Source organism: Dama dama, chromosome 13 (assembly GCF_033118175.1).
Source record: "Dama dama isolate Ldn47 chromosome 13, ASM3311817v1, whole genome shotgun sequence".
Classification (NCBI taxonomy): Eukaryota; Metazoa; Chordata; class Mammalia; order Artiodactyla; family Cervidae; genus Dama; species Dama dama.
In genome coordinates, this window is record NC_083693.1 from 62,881,175 (window position 1) to 62,904,713 (window position 23,539).

Genomic DNA, 23,539 nt, shown 5'->3' on the forward strand with positions numbered 1-23,539 from the left:
TGCGGCTTCAGCTCACAGAGCCCCACTGCAGAACAGGCCCCGGCAGACGGGCAGGGAGGAAGTGGTCCGTGCAGCTGCAGCGGGGGCTCCTGCCTGCTGGAGATGGGAGTGGGGGGGGGTACAAAGGGAGGCATGTGACTCCTGGGGGCCGAGGACCCCTAAGTCCCATAAGGGGATGGGAGACAGAGCGGCATCTGCTCCCTCAGGCACTGCCCACTGAGGGGCTCGGTCCGAGGAGGGCGTTTTGCAAAGTAACAGGGTCGCTTCTGTCTGCGCCAGGGGTCACTACAAGCCCTCCTTCACTAGGAGAGGGTATGGAGTGACCCTCTCTGTGATGCTATGGCCCCCAGTGGAGGACAGTCCCAAGGACTCTCTTCTCATGGGAACTTTGCTTCCCTGACACTGGCTCCAGCTCTAGACCTCTCATCTTACCTAGAAACCAAGTCTCCACACCTTTTCTCTCTCTGGAGAGGCTGATGGCTCTCAGGAACACCCCTTTGGAAGAATAGGATCCCTAGAAGAGACCACTACCTTCACCAGTTACCATTGCGACGCAAGGCTTAGGAGAGGGTTCAGAATCAGAACTCGCCCACTCACAGACAAAGGACATGGGAACCACAGCCCTCCCCAGCTGGTGAGGGGTAAAAAGCCTGTTTCGGAAATGAAGATACTCACCATTTAATGAAGTGGACCCTCTTGTTTCCTTGCAGAACAACAAACCCAAAAGGAGTGAAGGCTAGAAATGCAGCATTTCCTGACACGTCCTGTAACATAAACATTTCTCATCAGGGTGGTGCAGGCATAGAGCGAAAGGGTGAAGAACGCAGCTGTCCTCTGAGGATACAGGGTTAATACTTGGCAACTGGTCACAGAAGGAAGAGCTTGGCATTTGGAAGTAATAGCCAAGTTTCTTACCTTTCCTGATCCTCAGTGGCCTTAACTGAAGTTGTAGATTATAATACCAATCTTAGAAAGCTGTTGCGAATATCCAGAGAAACACATTGCTGAGGGGATTGTAAAATGGTGCAGTCACTTTGGAAGCCATTTGGGAGTTCTTCAAACTGTTAAATGTAGAGCTACTGTATGACCCAGCAATTCCACTCCTAGGTAGGTACCCAAGAGAACTGAAAACATATGTTCACACAGAAACTTGTGCATGAACGTTCAGAGCAGGATTATTCATAGCAGCTGCAAAGTGGAAATAATCCAATGTCCATCAGCTGACAGATGAATAAACAAAATGTGGCACATCCATACAATGGAATATTATTTGGCAGTAAAAAGGAATGAAGTTCTGACACCTGCAATGATACAGATGAACCTTGGAAACACTGTGCTAAGTGAAAGAAATCAGTTAATCAAAGAGCACTCAGTATACACTTGCATTTATATGACATGTCCAGAACAGGCAGATCCACAGAGACAAAAAGTGTGCTTCTGGTTGCCAGAGGCTGTGGGGAAACGGGGATGGGGAGTGACAGATAACAGGTACAGGGTTTCTTTGGATGATGGGAATGCTCTAAAATTAGATAGTTGTGACAGTTTCACAAGTGTTAACAGACTAAAAACCATCGAACTGTACACTTTGAAAAGGATGGATTGTTTTGATGTGTGAATTATATTTCGAGAAAGCTGCTCTGAGTGAGTGAGAATAGCAGTAATCAGTATCATGACGGCCTTACACGCTGGACTCCCTCAGGAAAGTTTAGCTGAAGAAAATATAAGAAGCAACCAGCCAAGTGGAACAGTTACTGCGAGCCCTGTGTCGCCTGAACCAACCAAGAGATCATCTGTCACTTTCAGCCGGTAAACACGAGGCTTGAGGCTCTGCTGGGCAGAAAGGGGAAAAGGTGCGGGAAAAGCTGTAGGTCCTGGTTCCCTCCTGTGGGAAACGGGCTCCAGAAGGCCCAGGCCTTTTCGAGGCTGGGATGGGGCCCAGAACGCTGGCTGCTGGGGTACATTCTCTCAAAGGTGCTTCCTTCCTAATAATGGCCACAGGTGAGCATCTGTTCTGCTGGGGGGTGAGTGTGTGCAGGGGGCCAGAAAATTATGCCTGGATGCTGACTGAATGGGACTGATCACAGGACAGTCATCTGAGACGCAACTCAGATGGTGCCACAGGGTCGGAGCTGGGTCCCTGGTGTGATGCATGCCAATCGGGGCTGTGGCTGTGGGGCTCTCCTAGCCTCTCCCACCTTCCGGCTTTGCCTCACTGGCGTAGACCTTCAGCCTGATCAGTCCTGAGAACAGTGGGGGCTCTGCAGGGCCTCATGGGCCTTGCCTCAAGAAAAAAGTACAGTTTTGCCTTAAAACTGTCTCTTCGAGCCAGGGTTACAGGTGTGAACATTGGGCCCAGGGAATAAACCAAATATACATTTTGCAAACATTTGAATGAATGCACAGCTGTTATTGTCCTTTCCTCGTGGTCTGTTGTGACCCCAACACTTGGCTGCAAACACCGCGTCATTCAAGCCATGGGCACAGCAAAAAGCTGTTTAAAAATAACCCGAATGGAGATACTGTGAAGCCGTGGGGCTGGGCTTCCCCCTGCCTGTCATCAGGGCTTGGTGGTGCGTGCTAACGCCTGAACACCAGCACTGCACACAATGCAAGTATGCCAGGAAACCCAGCACTAATTGGGCAGGCCGGAGGAGTTGGACCTCTGGGAGGGTCACTGTGGTGACAGAGCGAAGGGAAGGGCAGGTCCTCCCATGAGCTGCGTGGTGCTGGCTGGGTTCCTCGGTTGGCACTGGTCGCTGCACCATCCAGATACCCCAGGGCTGGCCTCTGAGTGAAGGGTGTGTTGGGCTTAGAAACAGTCTCTCCTGACCAGACTGGCTAACTAGGAAGAGGGAGCAAATGTGCTAAGAAACCCCGATTAAACGCCAGTAAATATTACTTATCATTCCAGTAAATAATAATAGCACCTGTGCTATATCCCCACCCATCCCCTCTTTTGAAGAGAGCAGTTATCCAGACTGCTTCTGATGCAACAGTTGCAGACAGAGCTGCTGAAGGGCCTGGCACCTGGCATCCACGGGCGGGGGCCAGGCAGCTGGGATACTTGCTACTTGTCTCTGCACGTGAGGAGTGGGACTGGAATGACAGCAAGAAACCTCACACCTGGACCAGCGTGAAAACACACAGGCGGCCACACCGACACCCTCTCTGGAAGCTTTCCAGTTTGTTTCTTCTACCGAGCCGTTCTCCTTGTGAGCCTGCCCTTGGGGTTTGTGTGTGCAAGGACATGTTACATGACAAGAGAAGGAATGAGGACAAGGAGAGAAGTCACACAGACAGCCGCGCCCTGATCCTCAGTCTCCCATCTCAGCCATCTTTCCTCCCTGTCCCCCTCCATCCTGACGCAATCAGCACCCATGGGATTGAGCCATTAGTGATCTGGGAAGTGGAATAAACACCCAGGTCTTGCCAGCCACACAGCAGTTATCACCAGCCCTGCTTCTCATCCCTGTGGAAGGAGCTTCAGTCCTGGTTTAGGACCCCAGCAATGCTTCTTATTTGCTCTGTAACCTCCTTGCTCCTCTGGGCCTCAGTTTCCTCATTTGTAAGATGAGGACCACCATATATACTTCAAGAAATACTTTCTTGACTTTCAGGACTTCCCTGGTGGTCCAGTGGCTAAGACTCCTCACTCCCAATGCAAAGGCCCAGTCAGGGAACTAGAGCCCACATGCCTTATCTAAGAGTTCACAAGCCGTAACTAAACCACAGCTAAAGATCCTGCACACCGCAGCAAAGATTAAAGATCCCACGTGCCCTAGCTAAGACCCAGCACACATAGGAAAAAAGAAATATTATTTCTGTCTGATTTTAGGCCTAAATGACATATTGCCAGGACAAGGCCAACGGTGTTTTTCTTGGGGAGGGGATGAGTTTGCAGAGTCATTCACGTGTTCATATGGAACCCACCATGAGACCTAACCTGCATCCATCAGTCATCAACTATTCACCCTGAGATGATCACTCTGCCCAGAAAAGGATTTTTGGAAATCAGCCCTGACAGGTTCTTGGAAATGGGGACACCTGGCCACCTTTGCCCAGACCCACCTCTGAATACAATGAAATAGGCTCTGTCTGCCACCCCCACCCCCAGAGGACATCCCGGGGGTTACTGGGTCAGGAACACAGTATTCTCAGTTGTTATGCCGCTCAAGGTCAGACAGTCCTTCCTCTGGACCCGACTGAAACTAATTCAGTGTGGGTGAATGAAGCCTCTATTATTCTTAAACAAACAAACAAAACCTTAGTAAAGAAGATTGCCCATGCTCTTCCGGATAGTGATGCCCATTCCTGAAAGAGCTTGGAGCTGGGGGACCTTCACACTAAGTCAATCATGAGAGTCACCCAGTTTCAACATACTTAAACATGGTCATGGGACTTTCCGGGTGGTTCAGTGGTTAAGACTCTGCACTTCCACTGCAGGAGGCATGGGTTTGATTCCTGGTTGGGGGACTAAGGTCCTCCAAGCCATGAGGCATGTCCAAAAAAAAAAAAAGTCTAAACAAACAAAAAACATGGCCACAAGAAGGTACAGCGGTGATAAGGACAGCAGGCGGCACCCTCGAAGAGGCTTGGCATCCACCCATGAGAGCTCAGAAATGCAAACCTTGGCAGAAACTTGCCACTTCAGTGACTTTAGTCGAGTTTTTCATTTTGGTAGTAAACCTAACATTCTCTGCATGGTAGCCAAGAGGGGCCAACCTGAGGGTGAGGCGAGTCAGCACTGATCCCTCCTGTTCTGCTTCTCTGAGGTCGGGGTGGGGGCGCGATGTGTCAAGATGGGGGGTGGCTTTACTTAGAGAGGAGCCTACGCAGCTGGGTTATGAAAGTAAACGATCCCACTTTAGGAGCAAGGAAATGGCACTAGCTTGCATTTGTGTGGTTGACTTCATCAAGATCTTGCTTTAGTCAGCTTTTTTCTTGGTCTGTATGGAACAGGCATAAAACCACCTCGTCAATTTATGTTACATTTTCCTATGATGATTTCAAAAGTCTCATAGGCCTTTTTGTCCTCTCTTGATCAGAGGTGGCTGTGAGTCCTGCTTTGTTCCTAAATAAATGCCATCTCTCCAGGTGGAAGATCATGAACGACAACTGGAAGAGCACATCATGGAGACATCGAAGCTTCGAGTCCCAGTACCATCCTTGCCAGTAACTCTGGACGTTAGTCCCTCAAAGCTCAGTGTTCTTATCTTAAAGAGAAGAATGTCTTCTTAGCAGAGTTGTAAAGATGAAATGAGACACTGTGTGTTCATGCCTGGCACGTGCCAGCTCTCAATAAATGGCACCTTCAAGACTCATGATAGGAGGGGCTCATGTGATGGGTTTGACCAGTCCATGAACCTCGGCAGGGCAGAGGGCCACAGTCTGGAGACCAGGGCAAAGCACCAGGCTCAGGCTCCCTGGAAGGAGCAAGATGGTGTCCCCCTGATGTTGGAGAGGTGTCAGGCTGCGGGGCAGGCACAAGCCTGGGCCATCAGCGCTTAGCTCCATTTTTCTCCTCCAGCAGCTGTAGGCTTGGTCTGTTGGGGGCTTCTGCCAGAAGCTGGGAAAGGCAGAGAGCTCAGGATAGCTTCTGAATTCAGGGTTCATGTATTAGTGTAAGACAGCTAGCTACTGGAGCCCTCTGGCTGTTCCACCCAGAGTTGGTAGGATCCCCTCTTCCTCGTCCCAGGGCCAGGCAAGGACACGCTGGGCAGAAAGAAACCATCAGCGTGGACAGGAAGAACAGCAGCTTCTTAATCAGTCCAGGAGCACAGAGCCCAGCCGAAGCCTTGTTCTGCTCTCATTTAATTATCGAAACGATTCTTCTTCTTCTGGCCTCCCTAGGGCTGCGTGCCCCAGATTCCCAGGGCCCAGTAATTGCCTCTCTGTTAATAGAAATCATCAGTATTTATTACACCGAGCGCTCCAGCTTACTTCGGCTCCCCTTGTAGCAACATTAAAGCGAGTGCTTGGTAGCCTATCACCAAAGTGACTCTACTTAGAGGCAAGAGGAAAGGCTCCCAGACTGTTCTCCTTGCCCAGGAGGGCTGAGGAGATCCTGAGCTGGAGCCCAAGGAGATGAGCCGTGGGGCCTGCAGCAGGGCCCTGTGTCAGCAAGAAGTATGGAGCCCAGGAACAAGGGAGTAGAAGCCCAGCGAGACGACTGCTCCCATCTTCTCCTCAAGGAAGTTTCCTGGGCGCTTCTGCTCCTTAGAGATGCACAACAGGAAGGGACCTTAGTTCATAGTCCTGCTCTGCCACTCAGGGCCTTGCACACTGTGGCCTGTTGGAATCTTCATCTTCTTGCCTATAAATCAGGAAGAATAATATCCACATCCCAGTGCTGGCATGAGGATTAAATGAGAAAATAATGTGAAAGGATTCCAGTGGGCCTGCCCGGGAAGGTGTGCCACAAGCCTCTTCTTCCTCCCTCCTTCTCGGAGTTGGTGCTGTGGGGATGAAATGATGTGATAACAAGGGACTGGGCCTCGTGCAGTGCCCGGTATGAACGCTGGTTCCTTCCTGCAGCCTCTTCACCTCTGTGTCCGAAGGTGGACAGGCTCAAAGATAGGGCAGAGCCAGGAGCCCCACAGCCCCAGGGTGTGTGTGGATTTGGGCTGGACACCAAGCGGGCCGCCCCTTAGCTTCCAGATCTCCCGAGACAACAGGAGAGAATCTTCACCCATTCCCCTCAGTTGTCACGCCCAGGCTACATGCCACCAGGTGATGGCCCTGCCCAGCGACCCTCCTCTCCTCAAGGGACCGAACAGATGTGGGGTCAAATGCAGAGGTGACCTGGCATCTTCTGTGGACCATATTCATTTTTAGGCAGCTACATCTTTTTTCCCCCCAACAAAAGGTCTCATGTGTTTATTACTAAGCCAAAAGCTCTAGTGCAGAAACACTTGACACAGAGAAAAATCATTTTCCCAATAAAACACACCCAGCAGGTCAGACAGTACGGAGGCTCTCAAAGTGATAATGATAAGATGCACGTGGCCTTGACGCAGCCTAAATGTGTGCCGCTTCATGTGTGAGGCTCCTGAAAGACCCAGCTTGGTTTCTTCTCCAGCGTTTTCTCCTGCAGTTGTACCTGATTTTATTACCAGTTTTCATTTGAATCCATTGGGAAACGGGATGATTCTGCTTTTGTTTCTTGGCCAGGAATCGCTCAGTCCTGAAAGTCTTGTGAGAAGACGCGGAACAAATTCAGCCATGCACAGGATGGCGGAGAAGAAAAGAAGGCAGCGGTGTCTCCTAAGGTCCTGAAGTGACTCAGGGGTATCTGCTGAGGGCTTTCACACGGACAAGGCAAGGGAGGCTCAGAGAAGCCTCTGAAGGCCCTAGTAAGGAGGAGGCCAGCACTAAAGCCAAGGCCGGTTGACCCCAAAGCTCTCTTTGGTCCTCTGCAGCCCTCTGCCCTTGGTATCTGAGCAATCAACGCAGGTTAAACTACGCTGGTGGTGCAGAAGGCATTATTCAGGAAGCTTTGCTAATTCATTTGCACATACCCATGTCATTTTTTTTTGTATAAACCAGCATGAATGTATTTTCTGACAGTGCTGGCCCTCAAGAACATGGGTTATCTGTTAGTAGACTGTGCTGGTGGACAAGGAACTGTGGAGCTGGGAGGGTGACCAGGTTTCTGAGTGCCAGAACGTTCTCAAAGTTAACTGAAGTTTCGGCATTTAATACTATGCAAGAGCATCTCCTCACCAAGGGGCCACCACGAGAAAAGTAATTCTGGCTTCTTTGGTTTCTGTTCTGCTCTTTCTCGTTGGAAGCCTACGCTGCCCCTCACTTTTTAGGAACGAGAGGTCAATGTTAGGAGTCAGTTTTACTGGGGTCTCTCTGGTGGTGGAGAGAAAGAGGCACAGATCCGGAAGACTGAGGCAGAGACCAGAAGCGTCAGAGCTGGAATGAGATGACATGCGGGGATCCAGCCACAGACAGACAGGAGAGAGGGCCATGGTCTCCACCGCTCTCCTCGGTGTCCACGGCTGCCCGAGCTCATCTCCCAAGTGCCAGACGCATGTGAGTTATTACAGAGGGTTTCTCCGGGCAGAGCCTCCCGGGCTGGTCCCCGTCCCGCCCTCACAGGCGCATAATGGAATTAAGTACGACTCCACTGCAGCTCTACAGTCAATAAAACCCACTCCTGGACAGAAACTAGATTACGGGTCAGGGAAGGGTGGGGCGTGCGCTGAGCTGCCTCTGATCATTCCCTGAGGGTGGGGGGGCCCCCACATTCCGCCTCTCCTTGGTTCCATCAAATTACCCACGGCTGCCAAAGGCGGGCCCTGGTTTCGGATTTGTTATCTAGATGGACTGTGCCTGTATGCTTCAGCTCTGATGTGGCACAAGATTCTGCAGCGTGGAATCCAGAGGAGTTTTCACCATGAGATGTTTTCTCTGGCCTCTGTCACTAATGAAGCCAATCATTCCAATATTGAAGGGGCAGGGGGGTGCAGGCATGAGGTCCCTCCCTGTCATCCTCTGGTGGGCAGGGGGCAAGATCAGTGCCGTCTCCAGCCACGGGGGTGCCTTACCTTACACGGGTGGGGGTCCACTCCGTACGTCTCCAATGTCTGCGCTTTCCTTAAAAAGTTCAGCTCTGAAGTTGCTGGTGTTTGACCACTGGAATAAAGAAAATGAAGCGATTCAGGATTTCCTGTTCCTATAGGTTCCCCTGAGATGAACTCAATTAAGAAGTGCCCAGGATCTCTCACGCTCTTATTTTTTTCCATGGGGTGTGCTCCCTGCTCTGTCCTAGAACCAACTTCACAGACTGTATTCTAGGGTCAAACCCTCAGATGTTTTCAGAGTGAGGCAGGCTGTGTGATGAATACATGGGCTGAGTGTAACACCATAGGGAGTGGTGGGGACTATGGCAAACTGGGAATGCTGCCCCATCTAATGAGGGAAGCTGCTCTCCAGCTCCAAGATGGTAGTGTTGGAAAGCAGGGCCCAGCATTGCTAGGTGTGATTTTTAAAGAGAATTCAGACATACTGATTTTGATGTGGCATTTCCCAGTTTTAAATATGATGGGGGCAGAAAAAAATACACCTGTAGGCTGCCTGCAGGCCATCTGATCCAGACTGAGATACTAAGACAGGACCTGTGTATCTTGTTGCCTAACCGTCTTCCTTTACCAGAAGGGAACACGGGACTGGAAGGAAAAGAGATGCAGTGAGAGACGCTGCCGAGCTCCCCAGACTCCACCATAGCTCTGCCTGCCCACAGGCTGAGGACTATGAAGAGGAAACAAACAGAAAAAGGAAGAAACCAGTGCTGGCACCAAGCCCTCTGAAGCAGCAGCCTTGAGCCTCGTCCCCCTCCTGCTGGCTCCTCAGCAGAGGCGTGGACGGGCTCCGCACAGGACCGGGGCAGGCCGGGTCACACGGGCTCTTAGCGTCCAGCGCCCTGGCAAGCTGACGTCCTTCCACTGATGTGGGGTGGGCTTCAGGGTCAGGAGGGGGTGGGCAGTTTGTGCAGTCAACAACTCCCACGGCTGCTGGACAGGACTGGAACTCTCTTAAGGTCATCATCTGCCTCAAGTCCTATGGCAGGGCGGGAAGATAAGCCCGCCCAAGGAGGAGCAGCCCCGGATTCCCGCTCCTGTCTTTCCGGAGAGGCAGCAATCCATCAACACCTCAGCAGCCTTTGGGTGGCGAGGTGTGAAACATACCACAGAATATAATGCACAGCCTGGGCCCTCAAGGATCTCAGAGCCGGAGAGAGGAAACACCAGTTTTACGTGATGAAGATGAGGCTGAGCCTGTGTGAGCAGTGAGGGCTCTGTGGACCACAGACACGTACCTCCACCAACGCACCAGGGACATGGGGAAGGCGTTGGGAAAACGCTGGCGCAGCAGGCAGAAAGCCAGGCCCCCGAGGCCACTGAGCACCCACACCCATTCCAGGGAGGCTCTGCTCCCTGTCTGGAGGCTGCAGGGCTCCGTGGGCTCCATTCACCCCTGGAGTCGGCCCAACCCTCTGGGGCCCTCCAGATGGGCATCATTTCCTGAGGGATCACCCTGACTTCTGTTAGGTTTCTGGAGGACTGTCCCCAGTGCTCTGACTTCTAAAATCTTCCTGGCAGTGCCTCCGGGCAGTTCCAGCAAACCCCGATCTCTCCTTTGAATGAGCTATGATCCGTCATCATCTGTGTCTATTCTGACTTTTACCACAAGGGGCCGCTATTCGCTAAGACTGATCGGAGGAGCCGTGGGAGGGGCTGGGATTCCACCTCTAGAGGGGTCTCCATTCCTCTAGGCAGGGTGGGGTCCAATCCGGCCATACAGAGCGGGCAGGCGGTCTGTTTATAATGATAAGGAGGTTTTGGGGACATATTTCTAGGTAAAATCTTTGAGTGCAGGTGAAGGATATTTTTGGTTTTTTTTTTTGGGGGGGGGGGCATCAGTTAGCAACTAGTTTAAGCTTAATATTATCATTAGGAATATTTTCCCCCCTCCTGTTGGGCACTGTTCTTCCCCAGAAATGTAGTTACAAAAATATGTTAGAAGATTTTTAAAAATTGTACTGTATTAATATGCTGTGTTGAATATAAATTTTTTCTTCATAGTTAACCAGTTTGGAGCATTAACTCCAGCATGCCATACAAAGGAGAGCCTAAACACCCTCTTGTTGCTTTTTTATTTTTAGATAAAAATCAACCTTTGTAGAAAACCTTATTTCATATGGATGAAAGGATGCATTAATACTATTTTATGGACTTGGGCATATTCTGGGTGAGCTAGGACAACCTGAGGAGGACAGTTACCTCCTGCTTCTAGCCGCTTCTCCCCTCCTTCCCTGGGTACAGCGGTGTGGGGTTGAGGGAGGCAGTGTTAAAGTCACACCCCCCGAACCAGGAATCTCTGGGCAACCAGAGCATCTGGCCCTGCTCAGTCCTATCCGCTGACCCAGAGTCACAGACCAGGGGTGGAGGTGGGCCCATTTTCTTAACCCGTCCTCTCTTCTCTCTGTTCTCTTTTGCTATTTCTTTTACGTTTTCCTTTCCCCCGGTTCATGCTTCTGCTCCACACACCCCTATGGGCCCCCTCTGCCCCGCCCCAGTCTCTTCATTTATCTTAGTGAAGCAAATACCTTTCAGAGGCAAATCCTTCTCCATTTTCCTTACAATATAGCATCTCTCTTGCCTTTAAGCCTCAGCCTACACCACTGTTCTTGGAGAGGGGGCCTTAGGGTTGTACCATCAGTGGATCACCGAGAACGGAACATCGTTACATCCTGGAGTGAGGAGGGCTGGGTTTACCGGAGCCGGCGCTGCGGGCATGGGCTGTGGGGGAGACGGTGGCCTGGCCTGAGCCGAGGCACACTCACCTGAGCTCTGTCTTGTGAATCTCAGCGATCTTCCTTTCCAGCTTCTCTGAATGTTTAGGGAAAAACTGGAACTTGGAGCTGTAGCCTTCGGGGTGTTTTCCTGGGTCATAATCCCCAATCTCCGCTTGCAAAAGGAAAGCAGAGGAAGACAATTGTGGAGACAGGTAAATCGTCACTGGCAACACAACAGGAGGCTAACACACACAGCGAAAGCCAGAGTCTGCACCAGATTTGCCGAGAACAGGGATCCTGAGCACGACTGTCGGTGGGGTGGGGGCGTGGGGCGGGGGGCAGAGGGCAGGTCCTCGGGAGCAGGCCCAGCTTCGTTTTCCCTCACGTGCACATGGACTGTGTTGGTTTCAGGGCCACGTGGAGAGAGTGGAGCTGAGCCTGTGTTCTGAGGCCACCACGTGTAAAACTGCTATGAAACAGCAGACCCCTGCACCATGCCCACATCCATTCAGCCACGAGGAGAGAGCCTGGGAGCGAAGCTCTCTGTGGCAGCGAAGGAAAACTGTGAGCCAGATCAGAAGATCAGAATCTTTTGGGCCTTGGCCACATCCGAAGTCTAAGTCTCGTTTTGAGGATTTTAGCAGGGACACGGCCAAATGATGACTGAGGCATGACCCAACGGAGTCATGACCCAAGTTGACTCAGAACTCAACTCTCGTCCAAATCAGATCAAGTGAATACATCTAAGTAACAAGTCACTGAGGGCTGACCAGGTGCAGGCCCCTTGGAGAAGCCTGCAGAGTGGAAGACTGGCTATGACCGGAGAGTGCCATGGGGTTCAGGAGCATCGGGTCCCCAGGCTGACTCCTCAGTTCCCTATAGGGAAGGGGGGCTTCCTGCTCCTGAAAATTTAGAGTCCATCCCCCAACTGCTGAGACCTTAGATCTGTGAACTCTGGGGGGTCAGTGGGCCCACACTACTGCTCACAGTGTATCTCCAGGTCAGAACCCAGCCTTCTCCACAGGGAGCATTCCACAGGGAACGCTGTGTGTACGTTAGGAGGAAGGATGTTGAACAGTTCGGCCGCTGTGTGGTTGTCTGTTCTCCTTCCCTAGTGAGAACCACAGCCAGTGCAGGTGAGAAGTCTAGAATGAGGAGTAAATATTAAGGGAAAAAATGTGCCCTTTTTTCACAACTGAGTCTTGTTCTGTGGCACTAGTCTCTTGATAGTATCTTCCAAATTACTTGGGAATTTCTATCATTTAGCAAGAGACTAAATGGGGCTTAATGGGGCTTAATGTCTGAAATGACCTTGAGCCATGGGGTCATTTATTATAATTTTACTTAGAAAGCTCCCAGTGGGAAACATCAGTGTTGGATATCAGTGACTTCTTTAAAACACACAAAAAAATTTCAATATGGCTGTCAGGGTAAAACTAAAGAAAAGACTAGAGTTTATAATTTCACTTAGATGGGACCAGGTTTTCCCTTAAAAACGAAAGGGATCTCTTTGGGTACCTTAAAGTTGGCAAGCACCTTCCAGACTTCCTACTTAGGTAGATTTTTAAAACAGGAGTCTCAGAAGTCAAAGTTCCAACAGAATGACTTTTACATTCATAACGCAGCTGTGACATTTTTCTTGCCGGAAGAACTTTAGTTTCTTATTGGCAAGCATTTTTTTTTTTTAAGGTTCTATTCACAAAGTAGCTTCCTGGAGTTCACAGATTTCCGATTATGAGTTCAGTTTCTTTGGTAGAAACTCCGCGATTTTAGCGCTATGATCCAAAATAACCCAGTGACAGTTTCAGGCTGAAGGACTAAGAGAAGTCCAGGAAGTGGCACTTAGGAATCTCCTGCATCTCATGAAAGGAGAAGGGATGATGTATGAAGAGTGCACACCTTTCCCTCTGTTTTGCCAAAAAAAAAAAAAAGGAAAGCCAGTCTGGGTACTGGCTGGGTACAGCCCCAATTCTTATTTGTGTGTAGAAATGGGTTTGTAACTTGGAAACATTTTCAACTTTGAGCACTCTGAATGGAGAAGTCTCTGAAACTGACACCAGAATCCCAAGACGCTTCACATCTTTGAGATTTGCACAGAAGGACAGGAAAAAATACAAAACAAAACAAACAGATTTGGATTATTCTCCAGAGGCTTAGTAACTTTATCAACCAAGGATGCAGGGAAACACGCCCCCTCCTCCCACCCTCCCCACACCAAACAGAGTCTGAATGGCTTGAAGGGGCTGCCAGAAAGACTTGAGGTACAGACAACTTGAGGCTGAGTGGTCAGAGCTTTTTGGATCAAGGGAGTCCAGGCAAAGTCCTTTAACTTGGACTCCGTTTCAAGATACTGTTTATATCCAAGAGGTAGTCATCTGTGGTAACTGAAATAATGTAATCAGTACTTAGCACGAAAAGCAAATTTATCCTGTCAAAAGTCATTACCTTGAAGGATATACGCTGCTAACAAGGCAGCATCTGATGTCTTACAGAGGAGGCGGCCGTGGTAGAGATCCCTTTTGATCTGCAGGAAGACTAAATACCTGGAGAGAAAACAGAGAATGAACTGTAAAGGATTTCTTTGATTGCTTTAAAGACATAAATATGTAATATCAGCCTATCAAAATCTCTGTCAGGACACTTTTACTACCTTAAAACAAAAATCTCAAAACATGCCCCAGAACAAATACATTTTTCATATCCCTGAGGACTAGACTCTTTCAAGCACTCTGCCCTGAACTGATTTTGAAGTTCAATTCCAAATGACCTGTCAGTTTCCTTCTGCAGCTCAAAACAGAAATGGTCTTTCCTGGTTAAAAGCACTGTGCCCAGTGTTGGGCTCTGGAAGGAGCCAACCCCAGTCACTCAGCGCCGACAAAGCAACCTGTGTCATGAGAGAGGGGCTGACGGAGCCTCTCTCTACCTCGGACCCTCGCTGACATCTCCTGAGAAGCAGGGGACTTCCTTGGTGATCCAGTGGCTAAGTCTTGGCGCTCCTCATGTAGGAGGCCCGGGTTCGATCCCTGGTCGGGCACTAGATCCCATGTGCCGCAACTAAAGATCTCGTATGCTATAACGAACGGTTATTGAAGATCCTGTGTGCTGCAACTAAGACCCAGTGCAGGTAGGTAGACAGGTAAGGAAGTAACCAATAAAGAAGCAGAAATGTGGTGAAGGAATTAGCCCTTGGGAGGGATCTGCCTCTGCTTGCCAGTGGACCTGTCCTTATGTGGAACAGCCCTCGTTATTGGCAGAGGTCAACCAGATCTCTCAGAATCTGAGTAAGGTGTGGGAAGAGGCACTGGTGAGGGATGGACAGAAACCTGTGGCCAGTATTTCTTCAACCACAGGGAGCTCTCACGTCAGGTGGAAGCAGGCCGACTCTCAAGAACAACGCATGGTAGCTGACGTGTATTGAGCACTTACCATCTGCCAGTCCAGGGATTACTGCAGCCTCTCGGCTAATTTGCACATACCACTCTGAGAACAGATACTGTTACTGTCCCCATTTTATAAGGTAAACTGAGGCTTCAGTGATTTTCTCACGGGCACATAACTGGAAGGTGGCAGAGCCAGGATTCAAGTTCAAGACCGAGGTCGGCTCTTCATCACCATGTTATTCCTCCCTCTCAGCAGTATGCCATGGCTGCTTTGTAGTCTCACAAGTGGTTGGGTGGACCCTGTGACCACAGAATTGTTGATGCTCCATTTTGAAAGATCTTTGCGAGGAGTGGAGTCTCTGATGTTCATTACATCACAGATCCCCTGAGAAGGGCAGAAGCCAGGGGTATCAAGCCCTTAAGTGAGTCACCCACCACAGCAGTTCTTTGGCCAGGGGGCATCTGTGGTGGTTTAAAACATGTCCACAGGGAAGTCCCCGGCGGTCCAGTGGTTAGGACTCCATGCTTTTACTGCTAAGGGTGTGGGTTCAATCCCTGGTTGGGGAGCTAAGATCCAACAAGCCGTACGGTGAGGCAAAAAACAAAAAAAAGTCCAGAAATTCCCTGATACTCCACATTTCCAGAGTGGAGTATTAATTTGCTCCATCTGAGTGTGGGTTGGACTCGGTGGCTTGCTTCAAACAAGCAGAGTCAAGCAGAAGTGATAATGTCTGACATCTGAGACCAGGTCATAACATCCCTTCAGCCTCCTCCTCATTCTCTCTTTCTCCTGGATCACTCATTCTGCTCGAGGACACTTAAGCAGTCCTGCCGAAAGGTCCATGTGGTGAGGAACTGAGGCCTTCTGCCAACAGCTAGAAGTGAACCCAAGCTTTCTATCAACGGCCATGTGAGCACACCATGGTGGAAGTGCATCAGTCAAGACTTCAGATGACCACAGGCCCGGCCCACCTCTTGGCTTCAACCCCAAGAAAGACCCTGAGCTGGAGCCCCCTAGCTGAAATGCCCCTGAATCCCTGACCCACAGATACTCAAAGATGAGAAATACTTGTGATTTTAAGCTAAGTTTTGTGGCATTTTGTTAAGTAGTCGTGGATAACTACAGCATCCCTACAGGAGTAATGGGAATATAGTGAAAAGTAAAAGTCACTCAGTTGTGTCCGACCCTTTGCGACCCCATGGACTACCTAGTCCATGAAATTCTCCAGGTCAGAATACTGGAGTAGGTAGCCCTTCCCTTCTCCAGGGGATCTTTCCAACCCAGGGACCAGCTGAGCCACAAGGGAAGCCCTGGGAATATAGTAAAATTCCCTTAAATTTCATTAGCTTGAACCAAAAAGAAATTAGGCTCTTCCTGGACAACTTGAGGTTTCCATGCTTCTGTTTTCAGGCTGAAAAATAACACAGAGGATTCCATGCCCCCTGGATCATGTGAGAATGCTCAAAAGAAAGCAGACCACAACTTCTAGGGTGAGGGGGGTCACCAGCAGGTGACTCAGAGCCCCGGGCTTGGTGATTCAAGTAATTGAATAGAAACGGAGTAATCGTCATTCTCTTCCAAGCCCTGCTACTCAAAGTGTAGCCCATCTTACAGAGGTATTAGCAGCAGTTGGGAGCTTGTTGGAAATGGAAAATCAAGTACATGTGAGACCTAATGAATCAGTTTAACAAGATCCCCAGGTGATCTGGACATAGATTAAAATCTATGAAGCACTGTCCCTAGGAAATTCAAAAGCATCCTTCTAACCACATTAGGATGGACCACCCTCCTCAAACCAAAGGGAAGGTGACTACTGTTGTGTGGAAGTTAATAAGAATTCCCTTCCTCTTTCCACCGACCATATCCCCGATCGACCCAGTATTTGCCAAGGAAAACTGAAGGAAAATTACGTCATGCAGTAAATAGTAATTTTTTAAACTGAATCTAGCAAATCAACCCTGAATATTCATTGGAAAGAGTGATGCTGAAGCTCCAATACTTTCGCCACCTGATGTAAAGAGCTGACTCACTGGAAAAGACCTTGATGCTGGGAAAGATTGAGGGTAGGAGGAGAACGGGGCGATGGAAGATGAAATGGTTGGATGGCATCACCGACTCAATGGACATGAGTTTGAGCAAACTCCGGGAGATACTGAAGGACCAGGAAGGCTGGCGTGCTGCAGTCCATGGGGTCGCAAAGAGTCAGACACGAGTGAGCAAGTGAACAACAACCACTACCAAATCCAGTTTGTCTACACTCTGCTTCCCATGGTGGAATGTTACAAGATGTGTGGAAGGGAGGGGCTGGGCCTTCTCTTCCTCTCGCCCCTCCAGCCCCCACCTGCCACAGGCTTTGGGAGGACGTGGCAGCAAGCCTTTGGCCTCCTGTTCGTGGATCACTTCCTGGACCTGAGTTCACGCATCACTCTGCCCACACCCCTCTGCTTGTCTGGGTCCAACATTCAGGGACAGCACATACTGGACTGAAGAAGAGGTTTCAGAGGCCCTGGGCAACGATCCTCAATGTGGTGGTGAGGAGAACATCCCCCGGGGTGGGGAGCATGTGAGTCTGGGTTTGAAAAGGCTTGTCCAGAGCTTCTGATTTGCTCCCTAAGGGGGATACACGCCTCCTCACAGCGAGAACCACAATCGGTGCAAGACAGGGTCCTCGGGTGAGTTGGAGAGGAAACAAGGCTTTCCACTGCAGGGCGGGCTTCCTTCAGCCTTCTGGAGGCAGAACAGCTACAGGGAGGTCAAGGGGCAGGCCATGGGAATATGGTCCGGTGATGGTGCGATCATAGGACGGGAGGGACAAGGGAGGGGCTCGTCAGCATCCTAAAGAAGCACACCGCAGTCTTCAGAGGACGGGAAGAGACAAGCTCATGAAAGAAGCAAATGATGGCTCCATGGAACGGAGTTACCCAGGGGGTCCCCCCTTCCTTTTCTGCCCCAGCGGCTTCCATCAAGCTTGGTGTTTTGTTCATTTGAGAAGGTAACCAATGACTCAGTGTGGTTGGTCATGAAAATCCATCTCACATGACTCATAGCATCCTTATGCCTATCCCCAAGATGCCATGACATGTTCTCCCCCGCCACACAAAGGCCTAAGGAAGACCGTCTTGTTGCCGGGGGCTCTGTCCTCAGGGCTGCTATGCTGCCAGGGGAGGGGTCAGCCTGCTGGGCTGCCCAGACCAGCTGTTCATGACGAGCAGGCAGGCTGGGTACCCAGGCTCGGAACCTCAGAGGAGGAGTCACAGAGCCTAATTCCCACATTTTAGAGCTGAGGAAACAGAAGCTTTTTCTACCTGATACTTTTTCTACCCCTGTGGTTAATTCAGTGAGCTATGGTTAGGGAGAGAAAGGTCCTAAATGAAGTCAGGAGAAATCCTTGTCATCAGAGAGAAATTCTCACTGGAAAAAAAAGAGCAATCAGCTTTAGACCAGGTTTAAGACAAAAAGGCTTGCTCTTTAGCACATGTTTTTGGTTGAATTCTGCCTCTCTCCTTTTTGCTTCAAAGAGGCTTTACCTCACCTCCAATTTTGTTTAGATGCCAAGCTGTCCTAAATGGATGGAGGACCGTGCAAAGGCAGATTGTGCGAGAGCCTAAAAGATGACAGAGGAAAACTCAAGCGTTTCTGGAACACGTACGTCCAAGGTACTAGCATTGGCATTGTGATTTCTGACATCAGAGGGTAGGGATGAATCCAGAGATATTCCCACAATTAGAGGGTCTGAACTCTGGAAAGCACTGGTGGCCTCTGAAGAGTTTCTTCCAGAAGACCCTTTGGCCCTGTCTTCCTCTCTGCCCCTGGCTTCCTCTATTTTCTGCCCTCCTTTTCCCTGACTGTGATCAAGTTTATGTCTTCCTCCCCAGTACTAGACTGTGGGCTCCTTGGAATTAGAGATTCATGTTTCATTACCTTTAACATTCTTCTAGAGAGCCTGTGACTTCCGTGGTGGCTCAGACCGTAAGGCGTCTGCCTGCAATGCGGGGACTTGGGTTTGCTCCCTGGCTTGGGAAGATCCCCTGGAGAAGGAAATGGCAACCCACTCCAGTATTCTTGCCTGGAAAATCCTGTGGACAGAGGAGCCTGGCGGGCTACAGTCCGTGGGGTCACAAAGAGTCGGGCACGACTGAGCGACGTCACTTTCACTTTCAGAGAGCTTATACATCCTATGCCTCTTCACCCTCCCTCCCTCCCTCCCACCCACCCATCCAGTTCAGAGCACCCGCCTGTACCAGGCACAGCCATAGCGGCTGAGAATACAGCAGAGAAACAAACTGAGTCCTCCTTCTATGGAGCTTACATTCCAGTGATTTACTCAGGTTTTCCTCCGTCATCTTTTAGATATGCTGTGTGCCTTTAACATGCACACTTTCATTTAATCCTCACAGCAACTCGATGAGGTGGTTACTGTTTTTAATCCCTGTCTCATACACGAGGAGAGGGAATGATCAGAGGCAGTGCTGCTTGCTTTGTCCCATATCCAGCTAAAGAACAATCTGGGATTTGAACTCAGGTCTTCTTGATGCCTTTGCCCAGGACTGGCAAACTAAGCCTGCCACCAGGGTCCCCAGTGAGATGAAACAACATTTGATTGGAACACAGCCATGCTCATTCATGTATGTGTTGTCCACGGCTGGTTTTGCATGACAATGGCAGAACAGAGTAGTTGTGACAGGGACCATATGGCCCACAAAGCCTAAAATACTTACTATCTGGCCTTTTCCGGAAAAAGTTTGCCAACCCATCTTAGCCTAAGCAAAGCTCCAATGATATTCGCTGTTGGAATAAATTACCTATACACTTTATTAACATTTTTTTTAAATGGCCTAAAAAAATCTATTAACATTTTTTGAGCACCTGTTCAAACATGTGTCGGGGCTGTTTGCTTCCTTGGAAGGTGGGGCCCAATTGGCACTCAGTTTCCTTCTATCGCTTGATCTTTCAACCAGTTCGAACACCTGCAGCCGTTGGTAAAAGCTAAATCTGGTGCCTAATCCCCATTTTCTCTGCCTGGTCTCTAGCTCAGACAAGAAAATCTATTTATTACTTTAAAAAATGACAAAAGAGATTAATCAGGATTTGGCAACTAAATTTATCATCTGGGAAGAATCCAAGAGATAAATTGAAGCACAGTTCTTTACTCCCTACTTCATCCCTCCTCTCAGCCTGGCTTTATGGGGACAGCCGAGACGGTGGTGAAATTTAGGACCAGTGTTGCCCGGAAGAAACACACTGACAGCTAAATTAGTCTGGCAGGAAGGTGGGGTGCAGGGCTCTAAGCCAGGAGTGAACTGTGGGCATTGAATGAGGCGAGGGCAGGCACCCACTTAGATGCAGCTAAGCCCAGGCCTCCAAAGAACGCCTCAGGGAGCAGGGACACAGACTCCAAAGCAGACCCAGGCGCCCTAAGAGTCACACTCCTGGCAACGCCTGGAAAAAATGTGCCCGAGGGAAGGAGGGCCGCTGAGGTGGAGAGCAGGGAGAAAACAGTAGAGCGTTGGTCCCCAACCTTTTTGGCAGCAGGAACTGGTTTCGTGAAAGACAACTTTTCCATAGACCAGGGCGGGTGGAGGGTGATGGTTTCTGGATGATTCAAGCTATCACCTTTCTTATGCACTTTACTTCTATTATTATTACCTGAGCTCCACCTCAGATCATCAGGCATTAGATCCTGGAGGCTGGGGGCCCCTGTGGAGGACGGTGGGCATACATGTGTGTGGAGCGGGGTGGAGTTCACACTCTTGCCATTGTCTTTAAAGTCTGCTGACGTGGAGAGAAGCCTGACCCTGGCTTTCTCAGGCCTCAGCTGCTTAAGTGTCCCCAGCTAGCGTCTGTGACAGAAGAGGGGTGGGGATTATCACATCAACAAGGGAGCAAAGCCAGAACTTGTGGCCTGTGCGGAGCCCCTGGGGTCCACAGGCCATGTGACGGGCCTGGCAGTGAACAGTGAGCCTTGGCTCAATGCCAGGCTCCCTGGGGGTGCATTAAGAAGTACAAGACCCCGTGCAGTGGTTAATCCTCCCGACAAAGCTGTGAGGTACTATTGCCATCCTCATTTTATAAACAGGGAACCTGAAGGTCAGAGAAGTTAAGGATTTTATGCTCAAGGCCACACAGAAGTAACAGAACAGGATCTGAGCCCCCAGGTCTCTGCTGCCTTTGGTGGGGGGCACATGAGTATTATGCAGTGACATTTGCTGTAGAAGAGTCTATGGTTAAGATCTCCTCCTAACGGCCGAGATAACTGTGTACTTTTGTCCTTCAATCAAATCGGAAGGCCGTGTCTGCCGGGCTGTTGTGGGCAGCCCTCTGGGTTGTTCGACCAATCCCTCTCACCCTCTCTAATAGTCCGGGGAGGTGTGGACGAGGTGATCCTGATGCTGGGTGTTAGGAGGCGGGGAGTCAGGCTCTCAACAAAGATGTGTTAAACGTGCCCTGACACGTGGACAGGAGCGTGGTCTTCAGGGTTGGCCCTGGCCTCCTCACCTCTTTCCAGAGAGAAGGGGGGAAGGAGGGAGGTGAGGGAAGGGGGAGGGGAGAGCTACGGCAAACACTCTGGAAGTCATGAGGAGGGTGTGCGCAGTCACTTCAGCTGTGTCTGACCCCATGGACTGTAGCCCGCCAGGCCACTCTGCCCATGGGATTCTCCAGGTAAGAATACTTGAGGGGTTGCCATTCCCTCCTCCAGAGGGATCTTCCCAACCCCGGGATCGAACCTGTGTCTCTTGCGTCCCCTGCCTTGGCAGGCAGGTTCTTTACCACTGTGCCCCCTGAGCAGGGCAGGCCAGTGCTTTGCCAAAACTCTTCTCTGCTTAAGTGGTTAAACACTGTGGTTCTCCCCTCACTCTCCTGCCTAACGCTACAGGCTTGCTCCTGAATATGGATGAGCTTGGTTTTCAAAAGCCAAGTGGGAGGCACGCCCACTTCCGTGTGGATGAGCAGGGCCTGCAGTCTGCAGGTGCCCAGTTCAGGGGCATGAGATTTGGTTCTAACTGCACAAGGCACTGTCCTCAGTGCTTTAGGCTGGGCGGGTTCAGGGTCTAGAAACAGGTCTCAAGGCCTTAGAGGACCAGCAGTCTCTGCACTGGCAACGACCTCGTCCAGTCTTTGCTGTCTCTAAGATTTTTTGGTTTTGTTTTTTGCTGCACTGCTCTGCATGTGGGATCTTAGTTACCCGGCCAGGGATTGAACCCACGCCTCCTGCAGGGGACCACTTGGAAAGTCCCTGTTGTCTCTAAGACTTTAGGGGAGGGGTTAGAGCCGGCTGGCGGAGCTGTCTCCTCCTTGGCTTGAGGACTTCCTGGCCTCACATCTTTACCGAGGGCTCCACCCTTTACAGGGAAACGTCAAGGTTTTGCTAATGTCAAAATCAGATCTTTCTAATAGAAAAATTAAGAGTCCCAGTTCAGAGAGTGCCCGAACCTTTGAGGCAAGACTTTTAGAGTGAATTCGGCTCAGATGTACCAAGCCCTCGAGGAAGCGGTGCCTCTCCTGTTCACTGAACCTCTTGTAGCGTGGCGTGGGCACAGAGGTTTTTTCTCATCCTCAAGTGCAGCTGCCTGCCTTCTCTGCAACATGATCCCCATAACGAAGAGTTTATCATGACCCTGGGCCATCAGCACCCTGGATGTCACCCACTTGAATTTAAAATCTTCAGCGTTTTCTGGCTTGTTTTTCAGTTTCTTGCTTTGCCATTTAGGCTGCTGGAGTCTATTTCAAGCCCCCCAGTAAGCAGCAACACAGCCCTCTCCCAAAACATCCCTGGTGACCACATCATTGGTGAAAGAAAAAAATGCTTTTGAGAAATTCATTACTCCAGTTACCTTTGCAGATGACCAGATTAAGATGAAGTATTCACACTTCTTGAAGGAAAGAACCATAATCTGTTGCAATTCTACTGAGGAGATGAGCAAAGAGAGCATGCGGAAGTGAAACGCAGAAGTAAGGCTATATTTAGGAAGAATTCTTGCCTAGCCGAGTTAGGAGCTTTCCAAACAGAGGACCTAGGAAGTATGGCCCCTCCATCCTATCCTTCCCAACAGGTCTTGGAGGCTGAGGGATGTAATAACCAGCCTTACCTGGTTATTTCTTCTTTCAGGGCCACAGGGTCTGCAGGGTAAAACTTCACACGGAAACACATGGTGAACGGAGGCTGGGCTGCAGAGGGAAAGAGGTGTCCATTAGCAAAGACCCTCCCCGGAAGACGACGGGACTCCCTGCCCCACTGGACGCACAGGACTCCGAACCATCAGAAGATCCTCTCATGTTTAGGGCCGACTTCCGCTCAGGACAGAGGGAGGTTCCTAAGACACACTACAAGGGGGAGGATTCCTCCCGCCCTCCCTGGGGGTGAGGCGTCCATCTTTTCATGGACAGTACTTACATCTCAACTGCTTCACCACAGACTTTGTAAACTCCAACCAATGCTGAAACAGAGAACACAGGCCAAGAAAATCCTAATGAGAAGCAGTGTCAAATATATCTTGCTGTATTCGATTTAAATAGCTAGACAGATTGTAGCCCAGGGTGAAAGCGGCTCAGGAGCCTGTGATATGTACGTTTGGAGAGTAGAGAGGGATAGGATTTTCTGAAATAAGCTCCCCACAGAACCAGCTGTGAAGGGGGGAAGAGTTCCAGCTTCAGATGCCATTTCTGGGGCTCCCTGGCAATGTCGCCTTCCAAGATGGGGCGCCAGAGTTCTGAGCCATGTTTCTGGTGTACCGATGGGCAGCAGTGAACGCTTGGGTGTGTGCTGGGGACAGAACTCCACTTGGCTTGGGTAGCAAACAGCTCGCTTTAATGGGTTGTGTGTGTCTGTGTGATGTGGTGGGGTTGTGGGGAAGT

At 50.2% G+C, this 23,539-nt stretch overlaps 1 protein-coding gene across 4 annotated transcripts in view; it reads right to left on the reverse strand.

The window, feature by feature from the left end:
* Positions 1-23,539, reverse strand: part of FRMD5 (FERM domain containing 5) — a 333,295-nt gene that overhangs the window by 18,115 nt on the left and 291,641 nt on the right. For all 4 annotated transcript variants that reach the window (XM_061159286.1, XM_061159287.1, XM_061159285.1 and 1 more), the window contains 6 exons: positions 23,079-23,121; positions 22,774-22,852; positions 13,751-13,848; positions 11,354-11,477; positions 8,556-8,643; positions 676-764 (listed from right to left, as the gene is read on the reverse strand). In XM_061159286.1, the coding sequence (XP_061015269.1) occupies positions 676-764; positions 8,556-8,643; positions 11,354-11,477; positions 13,751-13,848; positions 22,774-22,852; positions 23,079-23,121 (521 nt within the window). The remainder of the gene's footprint in view (positions 1-675; positions 765-8,555; positions 8,644-11,353; positions 11,478-13,750; positions 13,849-22,773; positions 22,853-23,078; positions 23,122-23,539) is intronic.